This window comes from Prorops nasuta, unplaced genomic scaffold, assembly GCF_024137725.1.
Source record: "Prorops nasuta isolate Cenicafe-Biocafe unplaced genomic scaffold, Cenicafe_Pnas_1.2 PNAS00025, whole genome shotgun sequence".
NCBI classification, from domain to species: Eukaryota; Metazoa; Arthropoda; class Insecta; order Hymenoptera; family Bethylidae; genus Prorops; species Prorops nasuta.
In genome coordinates, this window is record NW_027116822.1 from 1,292,006 (window position 1) to 1,313,717 (window position 21,712).

Consider the following 21,712-nt stretch of genomic DNA (forward strand, 5'->3'; position numbering starts at 1 on the left):
AAAATTAATACCTTCCGCAATTATACGAATAAAAGAATTTTAACATCAATGCTTCGAGCTAAATAAATTGCTACACTCTATATACAAGACATTATCAATTTTTTAATCCATCATTTTCCATGTAATCGAGTATCTTTCTACTTATGACGTCACCATTGCGTATAATCAACTCGTTGAATAAGTTTTTAGATGCAGAGACTTTTTGTGCCAGCGAACGATTGGTGCAATTATATGAACTTTGACCCTTCGTAGACACAACAAAAGATTATCTGTCGAACGATGAGTCAATCTTCTGGATGATTGTCGAAGATTTTGGGCGGTGTAATTTTTCGCAATATTATCACAGCTGAACGAGAGAGTGCATCAATCATAAGGACAGAAAAAAAAATTTAGAAGAAATATATATCTATCTTATCAACAATAGAAACCTTGACCCATCGATCTTACGCAATTCTCCAGTGGATATTGTATTCTGTAAATAATTGCATGAATATGCATAAAATTTGCCTGAAAATCAAGCGACTCGTTTCGAAACTCGCTTTCGACTACGTGCTTCCGTCGATATAGCGAGTGAATTTTAGAATCTCTTCTTGGGTCCCTTTTTTTTTGCTTTCTCTAATCCACAGCAGCGATCGAGGCGACGTCCCTCGATCGTTGTACTGGATCCATTGGAATATGTCAGAAATCGTCACTGAAAAAATATGATGGGGAACGTCGTTATCGTGGAAAAAAATTGATCTTTCGAAATATTTGATTCATCGAAGGTGGAACAAGGTTGAACGAAATCGATTGATCTGTGTGTGTATGGTATAAATTATTATCTCGTTTACCATTCAGATTTTTGCCAAGAGTGGTTCGCTCGTTCGAGAGTTTATTCATTTAAAGGGGAGAAAGAGGGAAGATAAAATTTAAAGGTACTATTGTATAAAAGGGTGGAGAAGCCCATATTGAAAAGGAATTATAGTTTTTTGCAAAAATTATTTTACCTGTAGATATAGACTGAATTTTTAATGCTAATTTATTAACTCAAGTTCTTAATTGCTTCTCTTCAATATTTAATCTGTCTTTCGTATTTGCATCTTCACCAATTATTTTTGCAATAAAGACATAAAATACGATTTAAGTTTATCGACGATGAATGATTAAAATCGCAAGTCATTTTTAAAATTGCTGCACTTGTACAGGATACACGAGCTGTGTTGTTGTTAATTTATTCCCCTTTGAAAAAATGGGTCAATTCGGGGAGAAAGCGACAGTTTTCAAGGGTGGAAAAATAGTCTTAATGAATTGCAGACATCAACGTTGAAGAGCATAATTATTACTGAATGCCACGTTTCAATAAATAAAAATCGATTTCTTTTGAATGAATCGTCTGATTGTTCAAAGCAAAGAGCACGTTTTCTCGAGTTACTGATAAGAATATAATATTATACACGAAGACAGCTAAATATGAAAAGTTTAAATATTGATTTAGAGAAATTTTTATTCCTCTGAATTAATATTCTTATATACATATACAACTGATGAAATGAATTTTTTGTATTTATTTAATTTTATTGATCAATCCTACACGAATTAATATTTTTTCTTATTGGATCGTACGAGAATTAGTGTTGGATTGTCCAAATTAAATAGGATATTTTCTCGTTATATCAATAAACGAATATGATGCAAGTAACTGCTTCGATGAAAAGAGAGCAGTTTTTAGGTCGCATTAGATCTATCGTGGCCCAACCCACAAAATTCTCTATTGCTCTCACCAATAAAAAAATAAACTACCAGTTTCTTCCTGTCAATTCACTAAAAATAACATGCTCCTAATAAAACGGATCATAGCTGAATTAAGATATTTTCTATGAAAACGAAAACAGTGCAAATTGCATCATAAATATTGCTTATGGGTTGGGCTTCTGTAATTTTCAATGCCCTCCAGTGTGTATATATATATATATAAAATTAGTTAGAAATCACAAAGAAATGAAAATAAAAAATATACACCTTATAAGAAAGAGGAGCGGGATGTATGAAAGATTTCAAATTAATAATCACAATTTTGAACAAAAAAACGATAAGAATTTTTATATTGGAAGAGTACAAAATGTACTGTTTATAAAAAAACGGGGAGGAGGTAATGTCGATGGTAAACAAGGGGTGGTCGAGAGGTTTCTCTCTCTCTCTCGAGAGAGAGAGAGAGAGAGAGAGAGAGAGAGAGAGCGAGAGAGAAGGAGAGCACCGATAAGAAAAAGCTGACGCGTTTGATACTTAGTTGACAGTGGCAGGAGGGAGGGGGGCGCACCTCGATAAATCTGTCGAGCATTCACATCCAGTCAAACCCAACTCATCAGTTCTCGCCGGGACTCGCTGACTCCTCGTTCATACAGTGTCATTGTATCTGTGACTTGTCTCGGCGACTTCGGACAATCCAAACGGATATTTACCTTTTTCAATAAAATCGGTGAGTAGAAATATTTTAATAGACGGTTCAATTTTTTTTTGTCTCGATTTATATTTAATAAATTATACTATTAATGACGCGTGCATTTTTAGTGGCAATTTAATTAAATAATACTGTTTTTGCTAGAATATTTTGTCGTGGACTAAATTAGTTGCGTGCTTCTATACAAATATTTCTAAATTTAAATGGTTGTTTTTAATTGTAAACAAATTTGAATATTAAAAAATAAGATTTGTTTAGTATTATATCATAGTTCAATGTTGTTCCTTTAAATGCTTTTATAGATTTGCATGTGGTAATTCGTAATTGGTTCTGTTATTATTAATATAATAAATTATCTACTCTATAAAAAAATAGAATTGTTTGTCTCTTGTATTTTGTTTAAATATATTTATAGTACAAAGCCATTCCATGAAATCTGATTGTTGACTGACTCACGTGCAATAAGTTTTCCGCAAATATTAATTAAGAATAACCAGAATATTCTTAATAACCCCTAGTATCTACCTATAGTAAATTCATTAATGCTCGATCGTACACAAATAAATTGCTAAAATAAAAAGTAACCGCAAGAGTCGAAAGACAAAACTAAATTGATTTTTAATAATTGCTGTATCGTAACAATTCTTTTACTGTCAGGAAAATGCACCCCGCCCCTCGACCACAATTTTCCTATTTCACCCACTATAATTAAACGAGCTATTTAAATACAGCAAAAAAATTGATATCTAGAAAAATGTTGAAATGTTCATACACTATGTGTGTAAAACACTTACTGTGTGCAATCCACTGAACAATAATGAGAAGAAAAAAAGAATAGTCACGAAATTGACCAAAAGGTAACATAAGCATTGTTTGGAAATATTCGCTAAGAATTAATAATCGTCGTACAAGCCAAGAATTATTTATTTTCCAAACGCCAGCGAGTACGAGTTATAAAAACAAACGAGAGACATACTTAGAAAAGAATAAGAAGACATTTAGAAACGATCCAAAGTCGTTCGCAAAATAGAGTTGCTGAATAATGCAGTGTTTTTCTGAATACACATTCTAATAGTGCGTTGCTTTAGAGTTAAGGTCGATGTTTACTATAGAGTATAAGAGCCTGGCACATCACCGACAAACACATTGCTCGAAAGAGTGTAAGAGAGCTGAGTCGATGTTACTTCAACCAATAGCTATTCGGTGGTGTGCCGGGCTGGTGGTGCTGCATCGTATAAATCCGGCTTAAATCGACCCTTATTCATAGCGAAGCCGGTTTTTCGAAGGTAGAATTATATTGCGGCGTTCCAACCTAGTTCCAGGGAGCTAGAACCCTGGTATTAAGAAGCGAGTTAGGTTAGATACACGATACAACTCGAGTAGCCCTGATTGGCTCACCATTGACCATAAAAAACACACATAACAGATATAAGAAAAGCGCGAGAAACATGAATAAAAAGCTTGAGGAACCAATTTGACACGTTGAAACGTTCCAGGAACGTTCCTGACACGTTTCTGCCACATAGATGGCGCCCCGCTCACTGAAAATTACAGCGTTCCTTTGCAGTACGAATTACTAGAGTTATTCACAGCGAATCCGGTTTTACAAAGGTGAAACTATTAGCCAGGTGTTCTCCAACCTAATTCCGGGGCGTTAGCAAGTTCGTTTTGAAGAGCGAGATAGAATTGTGTACGTGTACGAAACAACTCGAGCTACCCTGGCTGCTCGTCTGTGTCAGCTGTACAGCACAGAACGTGGTTTAACTCTGCAGAATATATCACGTTTCCGCTCCCCCCACCAATTGCTGCGTTCGAAACTGAAGCACATCGAGGCGATGGAGGATTCTTCGTGGTTTTCCGTCGGTCATTGTGTTTCTAGCCTCTCGACCGTTCTCGTGCTTCTCTCTTTCTTTCGTTCACATTTTGCACTTGCAGCCATTCCTCGTCCTATCCAAGTCCCCTCCCCCTTTCCCTCGAAGCCCCTCCGAATTCTTCCAGCCTGACAACCCTCCAAGGTCCTTCAAGGTCACCCTCGATGCACCGACTCCCCTGACATCCCAATTTTCAAGGCAAACCTCTACTACCTGCCTTCGATCGCGTTCCTCTCGAAAAATATTGTGCAACAGTGATTCTTCAAGATATTGTGCGCGAATCTATTTCTGGATTAGGATTATCTTCCATCGAGCAATTCCAATACGAATATTATCCAGCCTTCGAAGCTGATTCGCGTAATTGTGCAATTTTTGGTAAATAGTTTGTACATTCATTTTAAGGATAATGTATTAACAATATTTTATAATTACGTAGGGTGTATAATAATATGGGGTATGAAGAGATAAACAATGCTAATGGAAATATCAATGTTTGAAGAAAGTATTTATTCAAAAGATGCATTTGCTTGGAACGTTTTCATTTTATTTGAATTTGGTAAATATTCGTATGAGAAATTTAGCAGTTCGAAAAAGATATTTTTTATTGCCTTTTTTAAATTTCTTTTATGTCAGAATCGTCCAAAATCGTTTAGAATTAACTTTTTAATTGAATAGCCATGCATTTCATTGTAATAGTTTAAACAAATAAACATGTTAGTAGTGGTTCGTTTAATGTGGAAACGAGTTTTCAGGTGACTTTTTGCATTTTTATTAAACAAGATTTATTAAAAACGAGGCTGATGTAAATCGAAACGTTAAAACTGAAATGAAATCTTAATTTTCCCTAAAAGAAAAAACGTTGTGCAATCGTGATTCATCAAATGTTGTGAAGTTATATCTAAATTACTGTAACTCCTCATTTAGTAATTTCCTCACGAAATTTATTGGGAATCTTTAAAATTGATCACTGAAATTTTGTGAGTTTAGGTAAATAATTTTAAAAAACTTTTAATTTTGACAACTAGTAGTGGTTAATAGTAAGAAATTTACGTACACACAACAATTTGTATAAAATACTTACAGTTTTCGAGTTATTCGACCATTCCGAGACTTATCGAACACCTTGTATAGAAATTTCATTCAAGACTTAATTTTACAGCGTATCGACTTCAAGGCGAAGTAAATAATTATCAAGATAGTAATTTCGTGATAATGATCACCACTATTTTTATAAGTGTGCGATTACAGCTGTCTTACGTTATGACTAATCGTATCTTCATTCCAGTTAATTTTCTTATCGATGAACATAGAACTTGTAGTATCGAAACGTTTTATATTAACAAAAAGCTGATGAACTCTTGGAGAAACTAATTAATAATCGATGAAGTTTCTTGAAAGAAATTAACAATTTGTGTATGCATTGAATTTAATATTTTTTAATTGTTAATTAAATTTATTGTGAATATTTGTAAATAAAGATATGTAGGGTTGTGTAAAAACCAAGTAATAAATAGTTTGAGTTTATAAGAGTTTTAGTTTCGGTTGGATTTTCGATGAGCAAAATAATTGGAAATCGTAGGTAAAGTGGAATCGCGTGCATGCAAAGTTGAAGAACAATATTATTTGTACAATGGATGCGAATGAAGGTCGTGGCTAAAAGTCACGCTCGAGATCAAATTATTAGAATGTAGGATTGCAAGTTGTGTTGCTATGAATTCTAATCTGAAGAGCAAAATTTCTTTTTAACATTTAATTGCTCGCAGTAAAAATTAATGAGAGCGAAGATTCGTTTGAGTCTTGAGTTGCGTTATTCTCGCATTATAAAGAAATGAGAATTACAAACGATTTTAATAAGCTTTGTACCTCGCGATAAAAATTCAAGCGAAGGCCAAACTCGAAGTTAAATCATTCCAAGTATAAATCATTGCTAGATTCGCAATTAAAATAATTTTCCAACCAGTGTTGTGCTCATCGTGTAATTTAAAAAATATAAATGATTTTGAAAAATTTAATATCTTAGGAATAAAATTACAGTAAATTGAAGTGGGACATCAAGACCAATTCGTTAGAATTAAAAATCACGACTAGATTAACAATGCAAATAATTTGTAAAAATTGTCGGTAATAACTAAATAATCGAGAAAAAAATACAAATGCTTCTATAAATGTTATTTCCTACGTTAAAAAAGAATGAGTGAATTTTACGTTACTCGCATTGCAATCCAAATGAGAATTACAAACGATTTTAATAAGCTTTGTCTCTCTCACGATGAAAATTAAAGCGAAGGTCGAACTGGAGATCAAATCGTTAGAAATGTAAGTCATGCTAGTCGACTTACAATACAAATGAGAAACGCAGACGATTTTTAAACAGTACTGCTCGAATTAAAGTAAGTGAAGGTCGAGCTGGAGATCAAACCGTTAGAATTGTAAGTCACGCTGCTCGGTTTAGAATCTAAACTGCAGAGACACAAATAATTTTTAAAAACAAAAATAACTCGTGATAAAAATTAAAAACTGGCTACTAAAGATAAAATAATTCATTTGGAATTATGTGTGTGTGTTTGCGTGTGTAAATCCAAAGAAGAGTGCATAAAACTTTCACAAAATTTATCTCACAATAAAAAAATATTCGTTGAACGAAAATAGTTTGTACGTTAATTCAATTGTTTATTCAGAGGAAAGAAAAAGAGATGGAAAGTTTGAGATAACAAAATAAAAAATGCGAAACACGTGACTCTTTGAATACGTAGTACAAATTTATATAAAATTAAGTTGACGATAGGACTGCAAATTTTGTCGAAAGGAAGAATTCACGTGTAATTTTTAATAAAGTGTGACATGGAAAATTTCAGCTACGAAAATTTAAATTTTGCACACGTGGAATTTTTTATTTATTTTCTTTTTTATCTTTTTAAAGAGTTAACAACGTTGATACAAGATTATAGAGTAATAAATTCTAGTGAATAAATGAGTAACCAATATTTCTTGTTTATTATCATAAATAATTGCTCGGTAGCTTTCATTTTTATACGAATGCATCATGATGGATCTGGGTGTATACAGTGACACAACAGATTTTCATTGATAACGTTATTTTCTGTCTGGCTGTGCTATAACGTACGTGCATGCTGGTATTTAAATTGACATTTAAGTAGATTCAAGTGGCTATAATTAAGTGTGCTGATAAATTCGAACAACGGATCATCAGGGTTCGATGATTTTCACGACAAATTGATTTGTCACTAATACATACAAAATATCGTCAATTGAACATCATCATCAATTTCACTGTAATCCCTTGCAATTGAACCACTTAAAACTCCAATAAAAGCATAAAATTCTAACTAACTTAAACAATTATTGTACAGCAGATTATTATTTGTAACGATTGAAAAGTAATAACAAAAAATTAATAATATTGAATATAAATAAATTCCTATCCATGTTCAACTTATTGCAACAATTTTATTAATTTATTCGGAAAATCTCATTCCACGATTCAAAAATTTGAAGAAGAGAGACTAATGGTTTAAAAAATGATGAAATGTGAAAGTGGAAGAATAGAATTTTTAGAGTGAACAGTGATTTTTATTTGTGATGTTTCTGGAGAGGAAAGAAAGGTGTGTATGTATTGCAGGAAAAAGGAATGTATAGAGGAATCCTATAGATAAATCTGAAGTAGTAACGCAACGTTTGCATAATAAATAAAAGTAGGTATTTCAGTCGGTGAAAGAACGAGGTTTAGAGCGTATGGTCAAGGTCGCTGGAAGGCTCTGGCCGGTCTGTTATACAGTTGGTACTATGTATACCATTCGCGTAATCGAAGGTTGCCAGGTTTAGCTAGCTCACGGATACTCTCGCTGGCTTTGACACACACACACACACACACTAAAAGAAATACGCACCCACGCACACTGCAAAAGCCACACGCACCCACCCAATTGTACTGACCACGCAATTCTCTATTGACAATGACTGGATAACGTTGAACAATACCTCTTTACAATTGTGAAATTGCCTATTTAAGATTTCGACTGGTTGGAGCCTCCTAATTGTATCCCCACCCCCTCGCCCCTAAACTATTGTTTGCAAAATTTCCTGAACGCTCCAGGAATAACATTATGATCCAAGGTCATAGCTCGACAGTCATATTTTTTTCTTATATCAAAATTGTTTTAAAAATAAAAATTTTATATAATTTATTTTTCATTTGCAGTTATTGAAACATGGACTCGTTGAACAAAGTAATCCACGTTGCAACATTTGCAACGTATCTGTACACGTGCTACTATGCACACTTTGTTCTATACATTCCAATGCTGACAGATGTTTTTAAAAAGTTCGACCCAGGCCAGCTGAAATACCTGACTATTTGGTGTTTGGTAAGTGAACAAGCATTGCTCAATTTCAATCATACTCGAGCTAAGAATTTCTTCCCCAACGAAATTCATGCCACATTGTCCTTCGAGCACGATTATAGCTTCTATGCATACGTTTAAATTTCACACACTCTCAATATTTAACTTGTCAGATTATTCCTGTTCACGTACGTTTTTTAACGTTCTTTTGCATAATTTATTTAATATTTTATTCCTGCTAATTTACAACAATCTGTGTCCCCTTATCGTGCCAGTGATAATGAGCATGGCAACTTACAGTCTGGGTAGACGATAATTTTTGTCTCGTTTATCGAGTCATGATAGATTTATCGTTAAAAATTGTGACGATGATTCGTTTAATTGAATAATATGTGTGGGAATATACTATCATTTGAATCAGCTGATTCTCTAGTTTTAATTGTCATTTGGAGCAAGTATTCCGTGTAAATGTTAACATTTTGTTTAATCTCTTGGTTATTCCATTAAAATCCTAGTTCAATTTAATTGTAACTTGTTACACTCTTTGCTTGAACTGTGGTTATTTGTAAACGAGAATTTTTAATTTACAACGTTAACATTGTATCCAGAAGAATTAAATCTACAACTACTGATGAGATAAATGTCTAATTGCTATAATAAATTAAATCTGACATTGAACAAAATAAAGTTAATGCACAAATTTAATTATCCATTTAATTAGCATTCATTTAAGATAAGAATTCAATTTATAAAATTCTGCTGCAGTGTCTTTAAAGTTAGTAATTCAAGAACAAGAAACCTATAAACTAGTGCCATTAAATAGTTCTACAGTTCAAGTGTTAATGATCATAAACAAAGTAATTAATTACAAAATTACTGTAAATCGTAAGTTACTCCAGTATTAAAAGAAGAAATTAATTTCTATTGCTTGCAAAATATTTTGAAAGATGCACAATTAATAATTACAAGTCGTTGCCATTAAATTGATCTAAAAGTATTGCTAAATGAGTCTTATGGAGTAGAAACGTTATAATCTTTATAAAAAATAATTAGTGCTGAAATGAACACGAGAAATATTCCTCGAGTTTCTTGATTGCATTTTGGAGGTGTTATCAGGGCTAGAGCAAAGCCTATTGATATCAGCACTTTATCAAGAATTGTCCAGAGCATTAGAGGCGACCCTATTCACTTATTGATTCGCGCTGGTCGATGAGAAGAACAACTCGTCTCGAGTGATTTCTGTGTGCACTAAATGGGTCAGTGGGCCCTTCAAGCAATTCCAATTCGTCTGGTGCTTGAAATTTCAAATTTAACGATGATCCTCTCCCCCAAACGCTCATCTGTCATTTTCCACTCGCGAAGCCATCTAAAATCCTTCTGAAATACTCGTTATCATTCTCCTTTCCTGAAATTAGAATAAAAGCAAACTGTAATAATAACGTTTGTAACTTGTAATGGGAATCGAGTAAAAAAAACTGCTTCTTTCTACCTTTAATATCTCATTCGATCCAAACTCTTTTTTAATTTTAATCTCTGTGTCGGTCTTATTAAAAATGAAGCATCATTCTGTCTCTCTTTCTCCCACATACTTTTTCTACATTATTTGTACAAAGGAGCATTGCTCTTGTATGAAAAATAAAAATTATATTCTCTCTCAGAGGAAAATGAATGAAATTTAATAATTGATAAATAAAATTTCAAAGCAAAAAGAAAATAGGAATTTCCTGCTGGTTATATTGAAATATTGCAATAAAAAAATCAGTGGATCACAATCAGCAATAATTCAGTTGACAAATTGAATACAAGAGTTACTGTTCTTTTATCATTATATATAAATACTGCGGTTTTCAATGATCCCTGCAATTACTCGACAAAAAACAGAGCGAAAGACAGATCCTGACAGTCAATTATCATCGGAAATCACGCAATAGAAATTCATAAACCAGATCTTAGGTATTTGTGATTTGGTAAGAATTAGCAAATACGAGTCTGTGTTAATGTCAGTTTCGTGTCATTTTTTTAAAGACTCTCGGTATAATCTTATTTAAACGAGAAAAGTACAAATTCATTAAGCGACTGTGAACATTTTTATATTTCTTTTCTACGATTAATCTATTCCAGTAAAATTAAAAAAAACATTTAAATTATTTTAAATTTAGAGATTTGAAAATTATTCTGCAATTTTTGTTTTCAATCGCTCTAGCTTATTAAAATTGTAAAGTCGACTTGAAAATTTAATATTATGTGCAAAATTAATCATTGATAATATTAGATTTGCAAGAAAATTTTTTTCAGAGAAACCCAAAACAATAAATAGAGATCGTTAGCTTCCAGGTTGGAAGCTGAGCGTTGCAAAGCTGGAAACTCAATACGTTGTTACAGCTATATCGCGCGATGCAGCAATTTCGATTTGCAGGTCCGCGCCAAAATAAAAACACACCGGAAATCCGGCAACACTGCCGTCCAAAAGCTTCCGAGCAATTTCCGTAGCTAACGTCATTTGCAAAACTGTTTCCAGCTATCCTCATTAAATCGCAATTTGCGCGATGACCAAAAATGAGAAGGAATTATTTTGCAACTCCAATTTTAAAATTTCTTACGACCCTGATCACCTTGCGCAATTTTCTCAAACTTGTCGATAATAATCTTTAACTTGCAGAGGAATTAACTTTTTCGACAGATTTTTTTGGTACTGATATTAAAGCCTTTTGTTTTTGTGAAAGAATTGTATCACATCGCGCTGGTACCTAAAAATAACAAAATTTCTAGTTTAGAATACAAACGTAATAATTTTTCGCTATTCATGTAAGCCAGTGTTGCTTTCCAACTTTTGATACAGACTGTAGCATAATTACCGAAAAATAAAAAGGAATTTAACTTAAAACCGTGATTGCACACTATATTGCGTACTGTCATTAAACTTGACTGCAATAATACCGGTACCACGCCATTTTTCATTGTTTTCATACAGTTTTTCTCTCCGATACGGAGGTTAGACTCGTTCGTCGTGCAGCTTGGCTCTCGGTTAGGTTAGAATGGCCATAGAAGAGGGGGATACCGTGGAGCAGAGGCCTTACCGTCGATTCGCGGTCGTTAAACTTGACTGCGTATCCCCATTTCCACAATTTCCTATTCGTGAATCTTTAATAGTAAGACGTGGTACGGGGACTAGGACGAGGCGTTTGCGCAATTCCCGAACTTCCCAAAACAATGATGATTCGTCGACCGGTAGTTGCAGCAATTCAGCTAGAAAGAGTTTCGAGGAATGCAGAAATTGTGCAAAGAATGGCAAGCAAAATTGCAAAAGTTTAGAAAGACCACTGGTGAGAAATAACATTACACGGAGCTTAGCAACTTTGTTAGTGGATAAACGAGCGATAATTGCGTGGTGAATCAAAAATGAGTGAGGTTAGAAATACAGGAAAAAGTCTTGATAGGCTGCAATTTGACGAAGAGTGATAATAATTGGCCGAGTGATAGAAAGACGAACCGAAGAACGTCGTGGGTAAGAATGGGTGAAATCCCGGTAGCACAAGTTTATTTTATGTGTTTTGCTTTACAAGTAAAAATCATCAAATTCTCCCGGGTATTCCGAGCCCCTTCGCGTTCTTCGTTTCCGCAAAGCAAGCGGGAAATTACTGACGATAATTATTGACAGTTGTGTTGGCTCGAAGCTAGGGTTATTTGTAAAAAGATATAATATATAGGGGGAGTTTGAAACGCGTGGAATAATCCCATCTCTCTCTGGCAGTGTGGCCCCTTTTACCTTTCTCCCCCTTCCAGGAATCCCGTCAACTTTGCATAATGCGCAACTGCTTGTCTGTGTTTACATAAATGGCACACAGCGGCTGGTGGTCACGTGCGTATAGAACAGCAGCGGCGAGTGTATGTTCGTATATGTGGGTTCACCAACACTAGTGCAGAGGTTCTCAGCAAAGAGCGGCTTTTCGCTCATCCGTGATCCGTCAGCAGAGTCAGTTTGCCTTGCCACTGTGCCACCAGTCTTCAGTAGGCTGCAGACCAGCGACACGGCCGGTGCAATCCGAAGAATCGCGTTTCGCCATTGGCGAATAAACCCTCCAACCACGAGGCTCTATCTTTCGCTACCCGAAATCCTCCAGTTTACAAGTAAGGCCACCAGGTGTTCCGATCGCGCGCTAAAACCACCCGAAAACCATGTGCAGCGTTCGATTCATCAATTCAATTCTGTTTTCTACACTCTTCGATTAACGTATATACAGAGAACTAGAGTCTTTGGAGGGAAACTAATCAGAGTACGACCTTCGCCGTCACGCTTCGGTGGCAATAAAACGTGCCGAATGCATAAACATCGAAGTAAAACTGAGAAGATCGGATGTGACCTCTCGCACAGTGTTTACGTACAACTGGAAGTTAAAGTTTTGACAATTAGTATAGCTAGTAGAGAATCTGGTAAATTTGGAAGGACGACTTGTGCGAAATAGGTTATGTTTTGCGTGGTTTCTTGCCAAATATAGGGAGCGGAATGGCTACCGGCTCGGATAAAAATAACAATAACACGTGGTCATTTTCACTGACGATGATAGACGCGATAAAAGTAGTTTACATTCGCCCTGACATTTACTCTGTGAATATACTCGTGATATCTTTCCGAGGTTATGTTTTTCTTACCAGTAAACGACGCTTTTTTCTCAATTTATGACAAATCTATGATCTTATCCGATCAAAATAATCACTATTCTTCGCACTAGAGTTCAATTAGATCTTATCGCTTAGAAAAAGAGGTCTCTAGCTTTATTCAGTTTTTTCAATCTCTATTTTTAAGTGTGGGAGTTTTCCATTGAAAAACTTGGTATATTAGTGTTAAAAATTGACTTTTGATCGGTTTGAATCTAAAACAGTTCTCAAGAGGGTCTTATTGATATGTTTATGTTATTGTTTCATAACAGATCTGATTATTTGTAATGGATGAGAGCAACAGAGAGTATTCTTATAATGTCAATATACCACAATGAGATTCTAATTGCCTTGCTCAAACTAACCGTTACATTAGCCATATACTACAAAACCACAAGATTCCTATCCGAATCCAGTTCGTCAAAACTTCCTCTGCTTTTTTTCACCGAAGAACAACTTTCTTTGTCAAATGAAAGTGAAATTAAGAAAAGATTTATGATTTTCTAAGCGGAAATAGGGAACGGCTAGATTCAATTTTCTATAATACGTATTTAACTGATCGGTGATTTTCGTAATTGGGGGGATGAATAAAAGTACGTGTGGATATGCAGTGAAGAATTGAAAATTTATCTGTAAATTTAGCTCTTTCCTAAAGGTAAAGTTAAAAGTTGTCTAGGAACCTCTTAACGATTTATATATACCCTGTTCGTTAATTAATATGTATTAAGGGCGTTCCATATTTTTTCTTGCGATAATTGCAAATAATGACAGTTCGAGGTTTCGTAAAAGTTGTTGATTCAATAATTGCCGCGACTCCTTGTTCCATCTTCTATTTATTACTGTAAGAATATACGCAAATTTTGTTACACCTTGTATATAGTTAATCCAGGCGGAAGTTAACCCTTGATCTATCTTTTTATGATTTAACCGGTTTCTTAGCTTTAAAGAGAAAGAAAGAGAGAGAATATCTGTCGAAAGTGAAATTATCCGCGAATAGAATGAGAGAAGTATATACACACGTCCAAACAATTTGCATTATATAAGAAGACGAGGCTCTTATATAATTTTCCAATAGTTTTAAGTCGATCTTCAATTCTCCTAGCGTAATTATGATAATAATTAAGAACTCGTACGTATTAAGAAGCCACTGGAACATTTTACTCCCATCGTTCAACGGGATAAAAAATACCGTTAGATAACGCTGCACGTATAATTGGCCTGTTTAATGCCACTGATTGAACTTGTTAGCTTTTCTAGTCTCGCTTCCACTGCCAAACTCTGCATACTTTCTCGTACATCGTACGGCGTGTTTCGAGTATTCACAGAACGAAGTAACAAATATACACATAACGCTGGAAATTTTCCATCGTGAAAATTGTTTTTACGATACCGTCTGGCAATTTTTAGAATCGAGGAGCTCGAATCGAAGGTCAGCTTCCGGCGACTCTCCGGGTGAATAGCGAATCGAGAGATTCCACAGTGCATGCATGTATAGTAGTAGTGGTATAAGAGTAAGTAGGATGGATCTTACGCGATCAGGGAAATTAGCTAATGGTTTTCAGTGAGTTTTGCGCGAGTTTACTGCGTGGGCGAAAGTTTTTCCTGGGTTCTGAGCAATTGAAATTTCAGACGGAAAGGTGAGAGGATTTGCGAAATGCGAGGAGGCCTACTGATCGGATTCCACGTGGTTGCGTGCTTGCAGTTCGCATTTTCGGTTTACTACGATTACTACTTTACCATCGTTCCGCAAAATGTCACCAAGATGCACAGCGGCTTCGGGGGAAAATTCAAGTTCCTCACTTTCTGGGACGCGGTTAGTATAACTTACATCGCCAACGTACTTTCCTTCGAACTATCCAAATTCTTCCCTTTCCGAATTGTGCTCTCATCAAAGAAATTTTGCTTGATATTTTTTACTACAAGTACCACGTTTCTTTCCAAAGCTTCTCGACACTTTTCAATTTTCAAATTACTCAAGAAACTTTTAGACAGGTCAAATATTATCTCGGATGCTCGTAATATTTTATAGATACGTTTCATCAGATCTAGTAAATTTTGTGAAATAAAGAAACACCTTTCAATAATTATATAAGTAGTATATTTTTCTTCTCACCTCCTCGAATCAAATTTTATCAAGTCAAAAAAATTGTATCAGTGAATGAAGTTGCTAGAAACATGCTATAGTTATATAAATGTGCGTGTGCACTATAAATAAAAATATAATAAAAACATTTGCATAAATTAGTTTTCATCAGTCTCGTTTGGTCACGCACATTTGGAATATTTAAATGAAGTTTATTTTCAAGAAACAGCTAATGAAGCTAAAACATTTTTTAGTTTCATTTTAATCAATTTAACGGTTAAATTTATATATCTATGTGGCACGCTAACAAGGGGCTAAGTGCAGTTATGTAAAGTAGAGTTACTAACCAAAACTACAGCAAAATCTTTATATAAAAATGTCAAAAAATGTACTATTAAAGTTTATACATAAGTAGATTAAAATACAGTATATTTTTGTCCTAAATCATATGAAGGTTTTATTTTTTTTTCTGTTTTAATTACTCAACTTCACAAAATTATACTTAGCTCATTATTCAGCGATTCCACGGATAAAAAATTGTTGGTAATTAAAAGTGTTCGTCTTATTAAAGAGAGAGAAAAGCAGAGGGGAAAGAGAGCGTTAAATGTATTTACTCAACCTTTTAAGTCTGCAGTATCTGCCAAAAAGATATTTACATTCCCGACGTAATCAAATTTTCATCGAGCAAAGTTGACACTTGTAAATCACCCTTTTGCACTCCAGCTCACGCACTTGTCGTGTTCGATTTTTAAGTTGCACCTGCATTTGTAACCATACACGCACAAGCAAATACGCAGAGTGACGTAGAGAAGTGGACAAGAGAGGATTGACGAAACTTTTGGCACGCTCGGCATAATAATTTAGCCGTAAGTCGCATTTGAGGAAGTGCATTATAAACTCTGGACAAAAACCTCTTGTAGGGGTCCACAAGTCGTTGCACCATGTTCTTATTACAGTGTTTGCGTAACAGAGAAAACTGCCATAGAGATATATATTATAAGATCAAGAAAATAAGGACAGTTGAAATTACTCTGACATAACCACCTGTCAATTTTCGTACTTCGCAGTTGAAATATTCCATTACAATTTTGATTCTTCGATAATTAACCCCCCTAATCATCCTATTGCTGCTTGACAAAATAAAAGAAAACAATCTTGATCAAAATTTGATTTATTGTTATTTTAGTAGTTCGCTCAACTCTCGCTAATGCACTGTTTACAGATTTATTTATTTCCATGGAATTATTACACCAGAAATTTTCTTTTTTAAATAAATATAAATTTTTCATTCCTTTGTTCTATTTGTGTGGGATAGCAGTTGTTTTTCATCGAAACTTCTCCTTCCTTCCATCAAATTTTGAGGTTAGGTTGGAAAGATTGGACTTACCCCTTTGACAGCTTTGCGTTTCTATTGATAAGTGCTTCGAAGATCTCGGGGATGATTGACTCGACCGATAATGCTTATCTTCATTGTGAATGAAAACTTCTGAAGCGGAAAACGCGATTATATAAAAGCTGTTTCGCTTAGTTCACGGGACACCTGCCACCATTGTTGATGTGCCTCCTCCCACTCCCCCTATAAACCGAATAGCACTTACCAACTTCTCAAAACAGTTCCCACTTTAAAATTGTATCCTCTAGAAACTTCCTAATCCCCTGCTTTTAGTATGAATTAGAAATACAACAAATAAGTATTTGTAATATGAATACCCATGTCTTAGGGACGTGAAAGTGTTTGAGTGATTTTTGGTCATTTTCAGAAAAAAACTAGGTTAACATTATACAGTGAGAGTTTGATCAAATTACCAGTTTAATGCGGTGTTTTTAATAAAATTGTAATGTGAAAATATAATAATTTGAAATACTCTATTAAACTTCGGAAATAAAATTTTATCCTTGATATTTTAGAATTGCTTAAATTGATTCAGTCGTTTTTTGGCTTATTTAACTTTTTAAGGCCTTAACGTTTAGTGATATAAAGTTGACTAACATCTTATTTATAATTACGTGTTATTTGAAGATTTGCAGCACATAGTCTATATATATTATGCTATCGATTATTTAATCAGATCTCTAGATATGTGTATTAAAGAATATTTTTATATTTTTAAGATCGCACAGGCATTATTCTTCCTAATATGCATATTAAACGACTGGGTTGGAACGAATGCAGTGAGTCCAAAGAAAAGGCCCGTGATGCGCAAAGTAAAGGACTATTTTCATGCTGCCATCAGTTATCCAGTGGCCATGGTAAGATACTGCTCTTATGTGAAATAGTGTATGTTAATATAATGTTACTAAGAAATAATAACAATCAATTTTTAGATATATATATCTTCACCACTTGTCCTAATTATCCCATTTAACTAGGTCTGATTTTCTTTCGTTGTGGATGCATGAGATAATTTAAAATGTGGTAGGGGTATTTATTTAAGATGCGCAGACTTGCACCCCACTGTTTATAGGAAAAAGCATTATCTTGTACGAGTTTGAATACTTAAGCCAATTTAAAATCATATTATTTTTATGATTCGTATATATCTTAATTAATTGGTAATATAAATTAATCATGAATAAAAAATATGTATTATCTAAATATTTACGTAAGAAAACTTATTTTACAAAGCAATATAAATTGATAATAAAATGTTAGAATTAAAGATAAAATTGCAAATTACAGTGAAGCGTGAAATTTACAGTTTGTAGGCGTGACTTTCTGGGGGTTAATGTTCGTGGACCGTGAACTGGTTTTACCAAAAGCCTTGGACCCGTACTTCCCGTGGTGGCTGAATCACTTAATGCACACGATGATAATGGTCTCCACTATATTGGAGATGATCGTCGCACCTCGTGAATATCCTAAACGAAAAAATGGCCTCGGTGGTTTAATTACATTTATGCTTATTTACTTAATCTGGTGAGTAAAAAATTCCGTATACTTTACGCTAAACTTGCATCCTGTACTCTGTATGAAACAGTGAACTTTGACATTAACAATAAAAACTTTATAAAAATAGAATTTAAGCAACACAACTTTTGGACCACTGCAACTTGTACTTTTCTCCCAGAAATTCCCAAAAATTTGATACTCTTTTTTGGTTGTGACCTCAGTAAAGGTCAAATAATGTTTCATACAAGATTTTTCAGTGGTCTAAAAATTAAGGAGGGTTCTGTTACATTAATATTTTAAATTTAACTTTTATTTTTAATGACATGGTTAAAAAATTATAAAAATCCAGAAATATTTTGTTCATTAATGATCTCCAGTAATTAACACCTTTTCTTCTACATTATCTATATTAAATCATATTTAAGCTCATTACAATTAAAAGATTTCTAAAAAGTCAGATATTCTACGTTATACAAAATTCTATACATTTGTTCTGAATTTTTATCGACATGTTTACAAAAAAATAATAGAAGAGCTGGATTAGGTGTTAAAAACTTGAAGGCACTCGTTAATTTCCAATGATTCTCCTGAGCACATTGTTGACCAATCACAAGATTGTTTCACTCGTGTCCAAACGTAGAATTGCTGGCAATCAAAAATGTATTAATTGTTGCAAGAAAGGATCAGGATTGGTATATAATTGTATATATGTATATGTACATATACATTTGTTTTTGTGCAGGCTCCACGTGATTTACGTTAAGAGTGGAGTTTGGGTGTACCCAGTGATGGAGGTGCTGTCGTGGCCATTACGCGTGGTCTTCTTCGTGGTGCTGTTGTGCTTCTCAGTGGTTTTGTACATCAGCGGGGAGCAACTGGACAATCTCGTCTGGGGTAACAAACAAACTAAACGCCACAAATCTCATTCCAAGTCCAAGTAGCCTCTGCCAGCCGGCGAACGGGCACCTACGGTGGTGGTGGTGGTGAATGAAAATCAAAAAAACTTTGTTCAATCTTATCCGCTGCACGCAATATCTGAAACAGTGCATGCAAACGCGAGTTCAAAACGCTCAGGATAACGCAGCCAGGTTAACTCGCCAAAATTCCCGGATAAGTAAAGTCACTCCAGCATGTAAATAGCGGCTTGGATTAAACGCAAAAATTCGCTACGATCAAGTATACACAAGTACCATTGTCTAAAAACACTGTCTCACTAGTAGCGTTCCTGTTACACCGAAGTGAGAGAGTGACTCGGTTAAGCCGTCAAATTCTAAGGAATATTACTAGATTCAAATTATCCCCTCTCTAATTTCACCAACTGATTGAGGCGATCAACCGAGATTATCTTTAAACAGAGAACTATTGCGAAATTTAATACACGAACACGATTCTCGCTTCTGAGACTCGTGGATGGCTTGAAAAAACAATAACACGACAAGCTGACACTCTGCTTCTCTTTTCACCCGGTGTAACTTTTTTTGTACTTTCTTAGAATCTTCTTTGACTGTCGTTGACTGTAGCGAATTCATGCTTGGCATTCCAATAAATGTATGTGGAACGTGAGTTCGAATTTATAGAAAAAGATAGCAACAACAAAATCATAAAAAAAGATGTATCAGAGATCTAGTTATTATTAACCCAATGCACGTGATAAAATGGTGCGAAAATAGATGTTAGATAGAGTATTTAAGATTGTTGAGAGCAGCGGACTAAAGGTATTTGTACCGGGTGTAGGAAAAAGATACCTCGCCGAGAGCGCTGACAGATACAGCCCAGAATTGAAAACGTAAAGAAGCACTGGTCAACGCAGGAGGACCGTATCTCTCTGAGACTGATCGACAATGAATTCAAAGAGTTTGCGATGAACTTTTACTAATCCATCCAACACAACTTCGTGGGGATGCCAAAAATCTTGCATCTGCTGGATGAAATTTGTGTCTCGTCGCCGGACTTGTAACGACCTCTGTGTGCAGTGAGTTTGAAAAATTAAAGCGGGAAATACGTTTTAACAGATGAATTCGCGTTTCATCCTGTCGCTGTTGCAAACACAACTCCAACCAGACTTTTGGCAAAATCCGATCAGGGTAAGCTGATTAACAACCGGAGATGTGTTTACACATTTTAACACGAAAATTCTCTCCTGCGTGTTTCATTTTAGGCATATTTTTATTTGACAAAAATTATTAATTGTGAGAAGAAAAGATATTTTGTTGTATATTTTAACGCGTCTCTCAATAATGACGAAAAAAGCATTAAAGAGTGTAAAGATCAAAATTCTGTTAACAATACAACAACAGGTATGTTACAACAAAGTTATCGCGAACGGCTTGCCAAAAATTTACACCTGAATTATTTTATCCAAAGGATTCAAAAATAAATAACACATTAGATTTTTTATACATCAATTTTTTATTATTGCCATAAACAATATTTGCATAAGTGTTCTGTGCAATTTTTTAAGGCACTTTTTTATAGCATTTTCAGTTTGGTGCGATCACAAGTTTTAAGTAGTAAAACCTTCCACGTCTCGTATATTTTACAAATTTTGCACAGAGAAGAAAAATATTTATTAAGCACTGAAAAGTAAATGAATTGATCTGGAAGACGATACCAATCAATTTGTTTATTTTGCCGATTGTTTTTGTGTAAAATCTACGAGTCAGATTGCGTAGTTAGGTACAAAATATATACTATATACAAATTACGAGAGATGTTTATTCTACATCGCTTTAAAAAAGAATCTGTAAAATACGTAGTAAGTACCGAGATAGTCTTATTCTTGTGTAAAAATACTTATTTTCTACTGTATACGTATATAAAAATGGTATAAATGTATAGAATTCCTAATAGAGCATAAATGCATTAAATTATTTTGCTACCAAATTAAGGCTTATCATCGTTGTAGCAATAAATGGTTTAAAAAAATTATCATTACTTCATGAACATGGGATAAAGCAAATATATGTACTATTAAGAAAATTTCTTCACAAAAATATTGTATCGCTGCATAACAACAAACGTCAGTCTTGTAAAATTTCACAGATATTGCATAGAAAATTGGAAGACTTTATTATAAGATAAGATAAATTTTAGATTCAGTTTTTTCCTTTTATAAATATACCGGATGTGATAGTAATCGATACTTATTAAAATGTGAGGCTTAGACCTCAATTAAAAAATTATCAAATATTAAAAGTTCATTAATTTTATGTATCCATCGGCTAGACATCTGTAGATCAGAATTGTAGCCATGTTCTAGTAACTAAATATCGGTAGTTCATTAACTAACAGGTCTTCTTGAATTTAAGAATCTTCCGTTTTTGATCATTTTTCTGGATTGCTCAAAGAAAAACGATATTCAACATAATCAAACGTTCTATAAGATTTCTCCTTAAGACAATCTCCTATCTGCGA

At 34.3% G+C, this 21,712-nt stretch overlaps 1 protein-coding gene across 5 annotated transcripts; it reads left to right on the plus strand.

Annotated features, from left to right (window-relative positions):
• The first annotated feature begins 2,344 nt into the window (after positions 1–2,344).
• On the plus strand, positions 2,345–21,687 carry LOC136782250 (androgen-induced gene 1 protein-like). Of its 5 annotated transcripts, none has more exons than XM_066741555.1 (6): positions 2,345–2,455; positions 8,528–8,693; positions 17,521–17,658; positions 18,108–18,325; positions 19,041–19,192; positions 20,033–21,687. In XM_066741555.1, the coding sequence occupies exons 2-6, from the start codon at positions 8,538–8,540 to the stop codon at positions 20,086–20,088; spliced, it is 720 nt and encodes a 239-aa protein (XP_066597652.1). In that variant the 5' UTR covers positions 2,345–2,455; positions 8,528–8,537; the 3' UTR covers positions 20,089–21,687. The 5 variants fall into 5 exon arrangements, with proteins under 5 accessions (XP_066597652.1, XP_066597651.1, XP_066597650.1 ...); XM_066741554.1 differs by lacking the exon at positions 2,345–2,455 and adding an exon at positions 4,300–4,683; XM_066741553.1 differs by lacking the exons at positions 2,345–2,455; positions 8,528–8,693 and adding exons at positions 12,497–12,797; positions 14,955–15,138 and having other exon boundaries at positions 20,033–21,481.
• The last annotated feature ends 25 nt before the right edge of the window (positions 21,688–21,712 follow it).